We start from the raw sequence: 15,302 nt of genomic DNA on the forward strand, positions 1-15,302 counted from the left end.
TGAACAAAAATCACGTGAGAGGAATCACTTTATCTGATTTCAAGACTGATTATATAGCCACAGTAGTAAAAACTATGTATTATTGGTGGAGACTGAGAAAAAGTAATGGAACAGAGAATTCAGGAACAGTCCCACAAGTACGACTAACAGATCTGTGACAAAAGTGCAAAAGATCTTCAATGGAGGAAATAGTATTTTTCAAACTAATGGAGCTGAAATAATATCCACAGACAAAAAAAATAAATCTTGACCTCATACCTCATATAAAAACTGACTCAAAATAAATCAGACTTAAATGTAAAACAAACTATAAAACTTGTAATAAAAAGAAAGGAAGAGAGAGAAAGAGGGCAAATCTTCAGGACCAACGACTTGATTAATAGTCCCCAAACATTACACCAATACCATGAAAAGGGGGTAGGGGACCCAATTAAGATGGACTTCATCTATTAAAAACTGTTGATCTTCACAAGACCCTGTTGAGGGTAAAAGACAACAGGAAAAATATATATATCTCGCAAACCCCGTATCTGACAAATGACCTAACCTAGAATAATGAACTCTTAGAATTCAACATTGTAAAAACGAACAATCCAAATAAAAAAGTCAAAAGAAATGAAGAAACATTTTGCCAAAGAGGAAAAATGGATGAGAAATATATATGAAATTATGTGCAACATCATTAGCCATCTGGGAAATGGAAAAAACCATGACACACTCTCATCAGAGCAGCTTAAAATAAAAAATAACAATACCAAATGTTTATGAGAATGAGAATGTGAAGAAACTGGATCTCACATAAATTGCTAATGAGAATATAAATGGTACAGCCATTCTGCAAAACAGTTTGGTCATTTCTTTTTTAAAAAGTAAAGATAAACTTACCATTCAACCCAGCAATCACACTCCCAGGCATTTATCCCAGAGAAATGAAAACTTTTATCTGTATAAAAACTTGTACACATTGGTTCATAGAAGCTTTATTTATAATAGCCAAAAACTGGAAATAATCAAAATGCCCTACAATGGGTAGACAGCTGCAGAAAGTGTGGTACATAAATACCAAGGGATATGACTCAGTAATAAAAAGGAACTGCTACACGCAACAACTTGGATGGATCTCAAGGAAGTTATGCTGAGTGGGGAAGGGGGAGACAAATCCCCAAAAGTCATTACCTGTATGATTCCATTTAAAATGATAAAATTATAGAGCTGGAGAAGAGATTAGTGGTTGCCAGGGCTTAGGAACTGGAGAGGAGGGGTGTCCATAGAAGGCTAAGTGTTAATTATAAAAGGACAGCATGATGGAGAAATTTCTGGTGATAATTCTGTATCTTGACTATAGTGGCGATTACACAAATCTACACATGATAAAATGGTACAGAATTACACCTACACGGTGCTAATATCAAATTCCTGTTTTGAGTACTATAACTATTTAAGATGCAACCACTGGGGAATAAAAATAACTATCAGATAATACACAATAAACTTCTAAAGAATTCCTTAGGGGAAGTGAAACACCCACCTATTAAATAATAAATCAGTTTGCTCTATTATGTTTTTGACTTGGAAGGAGAAGCAGGTTTTGAAAACACCTTGCTGATGTTTCTAGTTGAGAAAGGTCAATAATAGTGTAAAGTAAAAACTGCATTGCTTTTGCGACAGCATTAAATAGTTAAAATTGGTACCTAGATTGACTGCACATTGTCTTTCTTCAGAAATTAAATTTATTCCATAGTTAATTGTAACTAAATCTAAATCCTTATAAACAATTCTAACACATCTCTTCAAACTACTTCATATGTAAAATGTCATTTTTGTTATGTAAAACATTTGTAATATCAACAAAGTGAAGTAAAATGAGGCTACTGAAACTGAATGAAACAATTTGTCAAAAAAACATTTAAATAGTCCTATGTTTTTGAGATATTCCAGTACCAGTGTAAAAAAAAAAAAAAAAAAAAGACCAAATACACACATCCCTCAACTAGTCAATATTTTAATAATAAACAATCTTAGCTGATTCGTAAAAAGTGCTTTCACAGTCTGTTACCATCTAAAATAACACATCATATAATTTTCAAAATGGGTTCTTTGACTTCTAACCTCTGCTCTTCTTTAGAATTACCTGTGAGGGGGGGAAAAAAATGAAGATTCATATTATATATACCCAAGGCAAATAAAACAGAACACCTGGACAAAAAGTTCAATCATCTTACGTGCATAATATGCAAGAGTCTGGGTTTATAAAACCCAGTTTGGAAGGTGATTTTGGAATGTTTTACTTTATAAATGGTCCTAGACTTCCCCCTAAACTAGTCCACTTCTCTCAAAAAATGTGAAACAAGCAACTCACAAAATCTGGTCTTATAGTAACTTCTGAATGTCAACTTCTTCAAATGTAAGCCAAAAGTACCTAGATTAGTGGTTCCCAACTTGAAGTTTGTAGACAATTTGGTAATCTAGGGAGTTAAATAATTTTCCAAAAGTCAAAATCCTATTATAAACCAGGCATTAACAACTATAAAGCAATACAAATCCATTGCAACACCAAATTTCTTATATTTGAGCTAGAATTCTATCAATTTAGAGACAAAGACTAGTCATCATATGCTAAAAAAAAAATTAGGTAGACAATTTTCAAAACATATAGCCCCTGAGAAAATAAAATAAAACCAGATCTTTAGCTATAAAAGATCGGAAGCAGTAAACCAGAATATATCCAGAAATTTTTTTAAGAACTATTAAGTACACCTATAATAAAAACAAACCCTAAATTTAAAATACACACATATACTCTTCAAGCTCTTAGCCTTACTTTTACCTGCAGAAAAAAAAAATACTTACATAGCCTTTAATAGTCTAGAAACATATTGAAACACAAGCAAATTTGAAGCCCCTAAAAAAGTACTAGGGCATGCAATTTCTAGGCTTCCATAGAGAGACCTTCGAATAGGTCTATATCCCAGGCCAGTACTTGTACTTCTCTGGTTCTACATGTTAGCATGAGCATTACAAAAAGAAGTACAACATACTCAAATTTGGTGAGTATATTATGTACCCAAATCTTTACTATGTTAAGTTAAACAGAGTTCAACAAATTTCTTTACCTCTGTTTCTCATAAACTTTCATAACTTTACATAACTATATAAAGATGATGGCATTGTGGAAAACTGGATAAAAGACAGATGGGAACTCTATTATTTTTGCATCTTCTGTGAGACTATAATTATTTCAAAATTTAAAAAAAAATTAAACAAAAGTCCACAAAGTAGACTGTCAAAAATATGTATCTCTCCCACATCACCCACCAGTCAACCATGGTTGCCAATTTCTTATATATTATTTTAGAAACAAGCTCTCTATATAACATTGTGACTATTCAATTTCTCTGACCCCCCAAAATTTTTGTGGTGGGCCATAAATTTGATTTCATTTAACATCAAATGAAAATAATAATCTTGGAGACATATTTAGAAAAAACTATCCTAGGTATCATTCTTACATTATATAGAAATACCAGTAAGAAGCAACTTTCTCTGCTTATATAAATGATTTGATTCATAAGTTATTATGACTTATAACATATCGTAAGTCACCTCAAAACAAGTAATTAGGAAAACTTAAAATGATCAAGAAGTTTTCATAAATTTCAAGGTGATAAGCCTTCTCAACTATGTATATAGCCTACTATAAATCATACAGTTTAACAGCCAAACGTTCATTTCCCTTAAGTAATGATAAAGCATTGGCCATGAATCTTCCCATCAGAAATCCATAATATATACTATAGAAAAAGAAAATCTCCATAATTAAACCCATTAACATAAAAAGCCACACATCCCCAGCTATAAGCAGCTGCCTATATTGCCCTGTACCTAGAAAATAGCAGCTGACAACTGGTTAGCATTCTGGGCCAATTCTGCTGTTAACTATACCAGGATGCCAGCATAACTGAGGTAGGGTGGGGAAGCAAAACATCAGTCAACAAAGCTAAATAAGGAATCCAAAGCAGACAGAACTGATATACGAGATGATAATTTTTTAAGTTAATTCTTGCTCAAGAAAAGGAAGATTTTACCTTTGCTGCAGCCTGTACATGCTCTTTTTTAATGATTCCATACTTATTCTCAAAAGCATTCATTCTGGACTCTTCTGCTAACCGATGAACAAACAGTAAACAATTCAGATGTACCTTTAAGAGAAAATTCAAAAGGATTTTTATTTTTTTAAAGATTTTTACCTATTTATATTTGAGAGAGAGAGAGAATGAGGGAGAGAGCACAAGCAGAGGGAGAGGCGGGCAGAGGGAGAAGCAAGCTCCCCACTGAGCATGGAGCCTGACATGGTACTAGATCCCAGGACACTGGGATCATGACTTGAGCTGAAAGGCAGACACTTTAACTGACTAAGCCACCCAGGCACCCTCAAAAGGATTTTTAAACTCAAACACTCATGCTTTGAATAATGATTTTTTAAAAGATTCCAAAATTTTTATTTTATTAATTTTTATTTTATTAATTCCAAACTATCTATTAGTGTGCTTAAGTCAATTCATTTTTATTTAAAGTAACCAAGATTTGATTTAATTTAAGTCCAATTTAAATTCCATACAAAAGAGACTTAGTATCAGGAATACATAAACCAAGGCTATATATAAGGCTGACCAAAGTCCATAGACAATAACATTTTGTAAAGCATAAATACAAAGCTTAGGTAGGACTCTATTAAATAGCAAATATTCTTGCTTCCAACTCCAAATAAATTTAAGAAATTAAATTAATTAAATTAATTTAATTTATAATGGAATTTCCCAAAAAATTTAAAAGCAAAACATCAAAAATGTGTAAGGCTGATCATCTCATTCTACGAACCATGGGTTTAAGATTTTTTAACCAGGTATTTAATTTAAAACATCTATTCAAAAACATGTTAGTAACTGGAATGTTAACCTTCCTGAAGTGAAAAGTATATGTATAAAGGTCAAGTTACTTGTCATCCAACATATCAAAATAATTACATCTACTACTAATCTTTGAGGCCCTTAAGAAATTAAAATAGATAATATAAGCAGATAAATAATATTAATTACTTGGGTACAATTAGAAAATATCTTTACTATATTGGTGATTGATATATTACACGTTCTTTGCAGTTAGAACAATACTCATCTAATATTCACTACGAGTACTACACACAACCACTTCCCCCCAGTTTACTAAACATTAAATAACTAGGTAATGTAGTGTTTTAAATTTAAATATTATGCAGAAATCTTTGGTGGATGGTTATAGATGTTTAAGAATGTTTGAGTGATATCTGGAAAAAATAGGAGTTTGGGAATTTAAATTTAATAAGATAAAGAACCTATAGAAGGACATCTTCCTTTGGTACTTTCTTGATGCATGGTCTCCTTTAATTCTCACAAGAACTTTAGGGTAAAGCACCCAATTCTGACTCTTTATGTAATACCATGTTATTCGATTCTTTTTTTTTATTAACATATAATGTATTATTGGCTTCAGGGGTATAGGTCTGTAAATCATCAGTCTTACCTTCCCCAATGTCCATAACCCAGCCATCCTATCCTTCCTCCTAACTCCCCAGCAACCCTCAGTTTGTTTCCTGAGATTGAGAGTCTCTTATGGTTTGTCCCCCTCCCAATCCCAACTTGTTTCATTTTTTCCTCTCCTACCTCCCACAACCCCCCACCCTGCCTCTCAAATTCCTCATATCAGAGAGATCATAAGATAATTGTCTTTCTCTGACTGACTTATTTTGCTTAGCCTCTAGTACCCTCTAGTACTAGTTCAATCTAGCACCCTCTAGTACTAGTTCAATGCTCTCTAGTTCAATCCACATTGTTGCAAATGGCAAGATTTCAGGGTTTTTTGATGGCTGCATAGTATTCCATTGTGTGTGTGTGTGTGTGTGTGTGTGTGTGTGTGTATACCACATATTCTTTATCCATTCATCTGTTGATGTACATCTAGGTTCTTTCCATAGTTTGGCTATTGTGGACATTGCGGCTATAAACATTTGGGTGCATGTGCCAGAAAACTATAAAGTACTCATGAAAGAAATTGAGGAAGACACAAAGAAATGGAAAAATGTTCCATGCTCATGGATTGGAAGAACAAATATTCTGAAAATGTCTATGCTACCTAGAGCAATCTACACATTTAATGCAATCGCTATCAAAATACCATCAATTTTCTTCAAAGAAATGGAACAAATAATCCTAAAATTTATATGAAACAAGAAAAGACCCCAAATAGCCAGAGGAATGTTGTAAAAGAAAACCAAAGTTGGTGGCATCACAATTACAGACTTCATGCTCTATTGCAAAGCTGTAATCATCAAGACAGTATGGTACTGGCACAAAAACAGACACATAGATCAATATTCAATTCTTTTTTAAACTTCCAATGACATCCCATTTCCTATTGCAGCAAAAACAGTATATAACATGGCATAATTTCCTATTAATCTAGATTTCCTACTTCTAAAGATAAATAGCTTCCAGATATGCCCAAGATAAATTCCTTAATACTAAACCCCATTTGACTAGACTTTTCCAGTTTCATCTTCCAGCTTACTGTTCTATAGTAAGTCTTTTGAACTTCTTTCCATATTCAAATAAAACCTTGCCTATAGACATCCTACTAGTTTGAAAACGTCTCTGAAAAGTCCAACTGCCCCCAGAATGTAAAGTTATGCACCCAAAACTTCCTACTACTGCACATACTACATACACCATGAAGCAATTTCTCACCTGTCCTCCTCAATGACATATAAGGATAAGAATTATGTTTACCTTCCCCAACATTGTATCATCAGTGATCTCTAGTCCATGCACAATACATAATAGGTAGTCAACAGATATTGCATGAACAAAAGATTTCTCCATATCTCCCCAAATTAAGCAAAAAAAAAAATTTTTTTAGCCATTCCCAAATAAACCACATCCACTGTTTTAGAGAACTGATGGGTAATGGAAGTGAAAGCGTGGGGGGATGGGAAAAATGGGTTTAGAGGTGTTGGAGATACTGGCCTCCAGTTATAGAATGAATAAGCCATTGGAATGAGTAAGTCACAGGAATAAAAGGCACAGCTTAAGGAATACAGTCAATGTACTGTTACAACATTGTATGGTAGTGGTAGCTACACTTGTGATGAATGAGCACACCATACAAACTTGTTGAATCACTATGTTATGCATCAACTATACTTCAATTTTGAAAAAATGAAAAGCAAAAATGAAAAGGGAAAAAACAAAAAAACCGCACTGTTTTGAGACTTGGTTCACCCTATTAATTGACATGGAAAGTCTTTTCCTCTTCATAAGCATGAGCCATAGGTACTGAGACAAATTAATATTACTCTGTCACAGAATTTTTTTAAGCAACCTAATCCTCTCCCCATAAAATAGTTAAAAATTGAGTGGTGCCACTCAAATGTACTAAGGTTCTTTGGGTTTGGTTTGGTTTTGTTTTAAGATTTATTTTAGAGAGAGAGCTTGTGGGAGGGCAGAGAGAGGCAGGAGAGAATCTCAAGCAGACTCCCTTTTGAGCATAGAGCCTTAAGAGTGGCCTGACCTCATGACCCTGAGATCACAGCCTGAGCCGAAATCAAGAGTTGGAAGCTCAATCATCTGAGCCACCAGGGCATCCCTGCACTAAGGTTTAAATTAAAATAGTCAAAACAAAAACAAATTTTAAAGTATTCAGCTAGACATTCAAACTTGAAAAAGCCCATTCCAACAAAAATTTACCTGAAAAAAAAATCACCTTGCTTGAAAGGTAAATCAAAACATAATTTACAAAGAAATGTCCATTCCTTAACAGTCAATTTGGTAAATTGATCAAAACACTGAGCCAGTCTGATTTCCCCCTCTCTTCATCATAGGACTTTTGAATTTTACATAAATCGTAAGCATCCAGAGATTTCCTCAGTGAGAAATCTGAAAACCCACTGAGCCATGAGAAAGCTGAACAATTTATACAGATTAACAGATGTGCTCCCCAGTACTGGGGATATACAACCAAATAAAGCATACAATAAAGCAAAAAAACTGGTGCAAAAGAACTATGAAATAACACAAAAAAATTAAGAGTAAAGTATGAGAAATAATAATAAATCCACATTAGTTACAATACATTCCCAACATTATTTGTATACTCATAACGCCGAACATTAGAAATACAAAATATCTCCAATTCAAAGTTTCCATCCAATGAGGGAACCAAACCCATATGAAATTAATGACAAATGTGTGACAATAGAGAAAGTTGGTCCTAAAATTAAGGAAGACTCAGGAAGTGGCTAGCATTTGAACTGGATTTTGAAATTGGAGTCTGCCAAGTGGAGTACGATGAGGTAATCTTCAGGCAGAAGAAATACAACATACCAAAAGACAGCATAAAAGTAAATTAGCTTTGTATTAAAGATAATGAGAGACACAAAAAGGAGATCTATATGGTTCCTTCCTCTCAAGAAGCTGCATACTACACTGGGAGAAAAAACGACATATGAAACTTACAGAATAGTGTCAGAGTCTCAATAGTTTAATTGTATGATGTAATTCTTTTTTTTTTTTTTTTAAAGATTTTATTTATTTATTTGAGAGAGAGACAGTGAGAGAGAGCATGAGCAAGGAGAAGGTCAGAGGGAGATGCAGACTCCGCATGGAGCTAGGAGCCCGATGTGGGACTTGATCCCAGGACTCCGGGATCATGACCTGAGCCGAAGGCAGTCGTCCAACCAACTGAGCCACCCAGGCATCCCTATGATGTAATTCTTATATTGCTATCAAAGTTCAGAAAAAAGAGATCAAAACAGAATGCCCTAATTGTAGAGAAGTTTATGGATGATGTGGGACACTTGTTGGGTAAGATTTCGAAGTGTCAAAGATAAGAAGAAAACCATAAGCAGAAAGCCATAATCAAAGAAACCAGGGTGATGCATGCCATATACAAGACAGTGAGAGAACCAGTGCAAGCCAAAGACAAGCATACAACCTAGGAATAGATGCCAACAGAAAGAACTTCCTTTACCCTACCACACCCCAACTCCTTTTTCCCACACCATGAATCCCAATCCCACTCTACGAGAGAGCCCAGATATCCATGGGTCACTTTGAGGCAGACAGGTATGATGTGGGAGGACTCTACTTGAGAAATTTCTGCCAAACAATCTGCACCAGCTGTTACTCTCCTAGATATTCCTGAGCAGGTACACTTCCTCCCCATTTAGAACCCAAGCTCCAATGAAAACTCTCCAGAATAAATTCCTGAAAATGTTCTGCAGATCAATTTCACTTATCCAGTTCACTTATGTTACCTTTATCACCATTGGGTGAGGCATTCAAAACAGTAGGTACAGGTTGACCCTTGAAAACATTTTTTTAAAATAAATACAGTACTGTAAATGCATTTTTCTCTTTCTTATGATTTTCTTAACATTTTCTTTTCTCTATCTTATGCTATTGTAAGAATACAGTATATATTTACAAAACATGTTTAACAACTGTTTTATGTTATCAGTAAGGCTCTGGTCAACAATGAGCTATCAGTTATGTTCTTGGGAAGCCAAAAGTTATACATGGATTTTCAACTGTGGCAGGTTAGAGGTGTCATTCAAGGGTTGTTCAAGAATCAACTATATTGTCTTTCCTTTCAGGGTCTAAGAAAAGAAGGGCAGGAGACAGTAGAAGAGCTACTCTTGCAGGAAAGCTGCTTTGGCTTCAGAGACCAAATAACGGAAAAGTAAAGACAATTCTATAGTAGTGTAGCAAAAAGAGAAATGCTGCACTTGCAGGCAACAGATGGGAAGGCGGTAGTGAACTTGGGGAGACTGTAGAGAAGAGAGGTGGAAAAACCCAGTGCAGTTTAAGAACAGATGGAGGATGCATTTGAAGACATTCTAGAGGCCCTGTGCCCTGGCTACCAACAATTCTTTACCTTGACGTCCTGGAAATTAGGTGCCAACTTATAAATGGCTCCTTTATTCAAAAATCTGTTCTGACAAAAGGGAGGAGGTGCCTCTTATGGTTTAAACCTAGGGAAAGAGTGTTTATTCTGCTAGAGAAACATAGGTTCCAGGCACTACACATAAAAACTCCGAATTTATTTCAACACAGAAATATACAGTGGTTTGGCTATGGCTATTAAGTGAGCTTTATGCTGCAGGAATTCTGAGTCAGATAAATAAAGTCTTGGTGGTTTGCCTTGAATACTCAACTAACAGCTGCTCTGTTCGTCTAGGAAAATGCATTCACAGTTGAAAGCATACCCCTTACAAGTAAACTTGAATCAGGGCTCTTTAATAAGTAAGCTACAGTGGAGAAAATAGGGAAATGTGTTTGGTTAACAACGCAAAAAAAGGGAGAAAGGCAAAAGAGACACACACGTAAAAGGCCTGCCAGTAATGCCTTTTACAATCGTTCAATAAATAGGACCCTGCCTGAATTCCAAAATTTACTTTTTTCTTTAACTGTATCTTTCGCAAGTACACTAAGCGCAGTACCTGACGATGCCCCGGAAAAGCCCTAAGCAGGAAGCGAACGTTAGTATTCCCCTCTTAAGATGATGTGGCTAAAATGATGATCCGTAAAAAAGGTCCGGATGCCTACATTTCAGAGGAGGACCCCAGGCAACTCAGCGTCAGGAATATGAACTGACGGGTCCGGCGAGGATAAACCTGCCTCGTCATCGCAGGAAACGCCTTACACGTAGGCCTGACGGAGCTGGACTCGCTAGGGGTGACGAAATAAAAGCTGGGGCTTATTTCCTCTATCTCCCTCTTGCTCCATCCCCAGCCAAAGAAGGGACGGAATCTCACCAGTAAGTCGCTACTTGTCTCTAGACGAAGGTGAGGCTTCTGTCGCTTGAAGACGCGCTTAAGAAAGCCCCGGGGAGCCTTCCGTTTTATATACTTTCTCTGGAAGACTGTGGTCGAGAACGCCATTCTCTCCCTCAGGCACCAGCCTCCTTAGCTTCCGAGATCCTCCGGGGGCTGCACAGGAATTCACCCTGGAGTGAACAGCAGGAACCACTCAGCCGCTACGCTGCTTCTTCAGGCCGCAAAACTCCGGCCCAAACGTTTGAATCAGCCGCCGAAACAGCGCGCCCGGCGCTAGCGAGTGACGTCAACAGGGTGCAAGCCCCGCCCCTGGAGTGCCGGCTGTTCACGGAAACACTCTGGGTAGGCGTTCTGTGACGTCCTTAAAGGTCGAGGCTTCCTTTAATCGCTATGTGTAGTGTACCTGCGCTTTGGTACAGTTCTCCTGTGTCTCTCCTGTGTTTCACAGGTCTGTTGAGAAACTGTGGGAAATGTTGGTATGCCAAGGCAGTTACACTTATTCTATATACTGAGCCTAATACCGGGGGACTAAGAAGTAGATGCATAGAAGATTGTGATATTTTATCAGGATTCCTAAAGATTCAGTGCCTTCCTAGGAGGGCATGACTTTCCAATATTAATAGCTAACAATTTACACTTTTACGCAATTTCACTTCATCTTACTTGAGGTCTTTTCATGATTCTAGCTTTTTTGTTATTGTGTTGTTGTTGTTGTTGTTGTTGTTTAACAAATGCTGCTCCCTTTCATGTTAAGTTCCTGCACTTAATCTTGCAATTACTTCAGATATAGTTTAATGCTACCTCTTTGAAATTCTTGCTATTTCTCCAAGCAATTAACTTTTCTATCTTCTGTGCTATCCCTGCGAGTAGTCCCTAAACTTCACTGTGATCAAAAGAAGCACCACTGGGCAGGGGTTCATACGTATGGGACTTGAGAATTTGCATTTCTAACAAATAGGTCATGTTGGCGCTGCTAGTTTGAGGACAACTCTGAGATCACTGTGATGTTCACTGTAATTATCTCTAATACTACACCTGTAGTAATTATTGTGATTTCAGTATCCACACCGATGATCCTTCCACCATCTGGTCTCCCATTCTGAAGACCTCGTCTCTGCCAGTGGCATCTTTCACCCTATCAGCCACTCACACCTGCAGTTATACACTACGGTTTGTCGCTACCAAACACCATACCCTTCCATATTCTCAATTAGTTGTCTCACTCTTCAACCTCATCTGTCTTTTCAAAGCATTCCTTCCGATGTTCCAAATCCAATAATTCTTAGATGTCACTTAGATGGAATAGCAGTTTCTTTCTATCTTTACCAGGCCGCCAGCCCTTCTGTACTCATTCTACCTCCTGTGGTCCATTGTCCATTATTAGAATATTCCCTTGCATTTCTCCTCAGCTCTCTAGCCATCTCCAGCTAATTCTCTTCCCTAATCAGATGTGCATATCCAGTTCTCTACTGGACTGGAATTTTAAATCATCTTAAATTTAACATATCCAAAATTAGCTCTTCTTTGACCCCTATTTCCCAAACCTGCTCCTTACACCAACTTTCCCTATTACAGCTGATGGTACTTCCATTTTTCCAATTACTCAAGCCAAAATCTTGGAATCATCCTTGGCTCCCCTCTTTTTCTCACCTCACACTCAATCTTTCATCAAATTTTGTCAGCTCTATTTACAGTCTCTGGTCACTTTTGGCCAAGTCACCATCATTTCTCACTTGGATTATTGCAAACACCCTCCTGACTGTGCCTCAGCCTGTTTCTCTTTATCCTCAACAGAAGAGGCACGTTTAACTCAGATTATATCACTCCTCAAACCCCTTCCATTTCCATCAAAATAAAATTTCCTACAATAACTTTTGAGGCCTTACCTGCCTGCCAAGTACAAACACACTTAAAAATACACAATGAACCCTTTGACCTTATCTCCCACAATTAAGGAATTCACTCTTCTCCAGCTATATTAGCATACTTGATAGCCTTCAGATACACCTGAAATCCACCAAATACACCAAACACTCATCCACCATCCACTTACTGTTCTCTCTGCTAAAAATATTTTTTCCTCATTTATTTGCATAAATGTCTCCATCACTTCCTTCAAGTCTCTGCTCCAACAAGTATCAGAGAGACATCCTATTTAATATAGAAATGCCACACATGTATACACGTATATACCTAGACACACATAGGTGCACATACACATACACAGGTCCAACAGTGTGCAAAAGCTGACTTATCGTCTAAGCATTGTGTTCAGGAACATTTTGTTGGCAACTAAAAATATTTACACCACTGGAATTGGCAAATACACAAATCAGGGGTTCTTGTTTTTCTTTTCTGGAAAGAAAGTTGTTAAACATTTACCAACATAACACTGCACATATCTCTACTGAGATGAACATTCTAACCCTGTGGTTTATTTTTCTCTCTAGCATGTTTCACAGTATAATATTTGCTTCTACATATAGAAAAATGTTATTGTAGCATTATTTATTATAGAAATAATTGGAGACAGTTGATATTCATTAAGAGGGGAATGAAAATACCTATGGTTGTATGTGTTAGTATACTAGCATTGCTGTAACAAATGACCACCAATTTAATGGCTGCAAACAGTACAAACTTACCATCTTTCAGATTGCCAGTCTGAAATCCTAAAATCACAGGGTCAGCAGCACTGCTTTCCTTCTGGGGGCTATAGCAGAGTGTCTGTTTCCTTGACTTTTTTAACTTCTAGAAGCCTTTTCCATTCTTTGACTCAAGGCTCTTTTCTCCATCTTCAAAGTACATCAGTCTACTTTCTGTTTTGATCAGCACATCTTTTTCAGACTTTGATCTGCCAGACTTCTTCTAAGAACCCCTGTTATCACATTGGGCCTACCCAGATAATCCAGGATAATCTTCTTATCGTGAGACCCTTAACTTAATCACATCTATAAAGCCTCTTTTACCAAGTAAGGTAACATTTTCAGATTCTAGAGATTATAACATGGCTATCCTTAGGGGGAGGGAGAGCATTATTCTGTTTACTACATGATCTCTTCCTGGACTTGATTCTAGAGTAGAACTTCAATAGAATGTTCAATAGAACATTCTTCAGTGATAGATATGGTCTATATCTGTTCTGACCAATACAGTAGCAATATGTGACCACTGAGCATTTGAAATATAGCTAGTGTGACTAACAATATCAATTTTATTTAAATGTCACTTACATTTACATTTACTAGCCACATGTCACTAGTAGCTACCATATCAGACAGTGCAGTTAAAGCAAACTAACAAGTAATTCTCTGACATTTTTGTAGGTCATGTGGAAGCCAGGGAACAGGATTAAAAAGGATTTTCAACTTACCTGAATTTTCCATACTTTCTACAATGAGAACACTTTTATTTTAATTTTTACACATTTGAAACAATAGTTAAGTAGAGTATTATGGTAATAATTGTATTTATCCCTGTAGTGAAGCATTTCTCTAGAGATTATCTTATTTGATCTTGACAAAACTATGGTAGGGGGCTGGTATGGGGTGTTATTATTTCTATTGCACATGAAATTAAATGATCAGAGAGCTTGAGTGACCCAAAATAAAAAAGTTTATGTCTAAATAAAAGGGAAGTTTTAAATTCTGCTCAATTGCTTTCCTTTAAAAAGTTTTATTTTTTTATAGACTTTCACCTTCACAGAGTAAAACATTGGAAAATTTCATCACAACCTAAATTTTCAAAACATTCTTCTTTTCTTTTATGGTTTTTCAGTAAGTAAGTTCCTTTGATTCAATGGGTGAAGAATCACAAGGCAGCTATTGGAACCCTACCCACAAAACTAGAATCTTCTCCCAAAACTGAAAGTGTCTTGAGTGATGATAGCCCTAAGTCCAAATCCAGGGAGAGTAAAGGACATCCAAATAGAAACAGCAAGATCTGGACAGGAGTTAGCAGTGACACTAGAAGGAAAAATACATCCCCTTCTTTATCCCAACTAGTTTTTTAAGGTAAATTTTGCCCTGATTTGAAAAGCACAAAGCCCTCATGCTACTGCTGTTTACTTTGACATTTACAAAAATAAAACTTGTTCAAAGAAAATTACTGAGAGATTTACACTCCTGTCATTCTATTCTAATAAGTGAGAAATAAATATAAATATAAATTTTGAGAATCTTTGCCTTTTTTGTTGGTGACATCTTTTGATGTCTGTTAAGATTCTTTTTTAAATAGGGATGCATTTTTTTCAGGATCTAGCCTACAAAAATTATCTTAAATATAAAATCCATTTTATGCACAGAGATTTTAAAAATATTTTTTTTAAAAATATCTAACATAACATAATAAAAAACATTATCTAATGTGGAAATTTGGGCACATACATTCATTCAGTTAACCATTATTGTAGCCATATTAAAAATGACACTGATGA

At 36.1% G+C, this 15,302-nt stretch overlaps 1 protein-coding gene across 2 annotated transcripts; it reads right to left on the reverse strand.

Moving 5' to 3' along the window:
• Window positions 1-1,986: 1,986 nt before the first annotated feature.
• Window positions 1,987-11,149, reverse strand: CENPW (centromere protein W). Of its 2 annotated transcripts, none has more exons than XM_059177630.1 (3): window positions 10,847-11,144; window positions 4,086-4,199; window positions 1,987-2,131 (listed from the first exon to the last, which is right to left on the reverse strand). In XM_059177630.1, the coding sequence occupies exons 1-3, from the start codon at window positions 10,970-10,972 to the stop codon at window positions 2,105-2,107; spliced, it is 267 nt and encodes an 88-aa protein (XP_059033613.1). In that variant the 5' UTR covers window positions 10,973-11,144; the 3' UTR covers window positions 1,987-2,104. The 2 variants fall into 2 exon arrangements, with proteins under 2 accessions (XP_059033613.1, XP_059033612.1); XM_059177629.1 differs by lacking the exon at window positions 1,987-2,131 and adding an exon at window positions 2,170-2,465 and having other exon boundaries at window positions 10,847-11,149.
• Between the last annotated feature and the right edge of the window lie 4,153 nt (window positions 11,150-15,302).

Source organism: Mustela lutreola, chromosome 6, assembly GCF_030435805.1.
Source record: "Mustela lutreola isolate mMusLut2 chromosome 6, mMusLut2.pri, whole genome shotgun sequence".
Classification (NCBI taxonomy): Eukaryota; Metazoa; Chordata; class Mammalia; order Carnivora; family Mustelidae; genus Mustela; species Mustela lutreola.

What these genes read in the sequence shown, in the direction of transcription:
- CENPW (XM_059177629.1), bottom strand. Translation starts at nt 10,972, where the DNA reads ATGGCGTTCTCGACCACAGTCTTCCAGAGAAAGTATATAAAACGGAAG. An exon ending in AGACAAGTAGCGACTTACTG is followed by an intron (nt 4,200 to 10,846) that starts GTGAGATTCCGT and finishes TTTCTCTTAAAG; the next exon opens with GTACATCTGAATTGTTTACT. An exon ending in ATGTACAGGCTGCAGCAAAG is followed by an intron (nt 2,466 to 4,085) that starts GTAAAATCTTCC and finishes TTAACTCCCTAG; the next exon opens with ATTACCAAATTGTCTACAAA.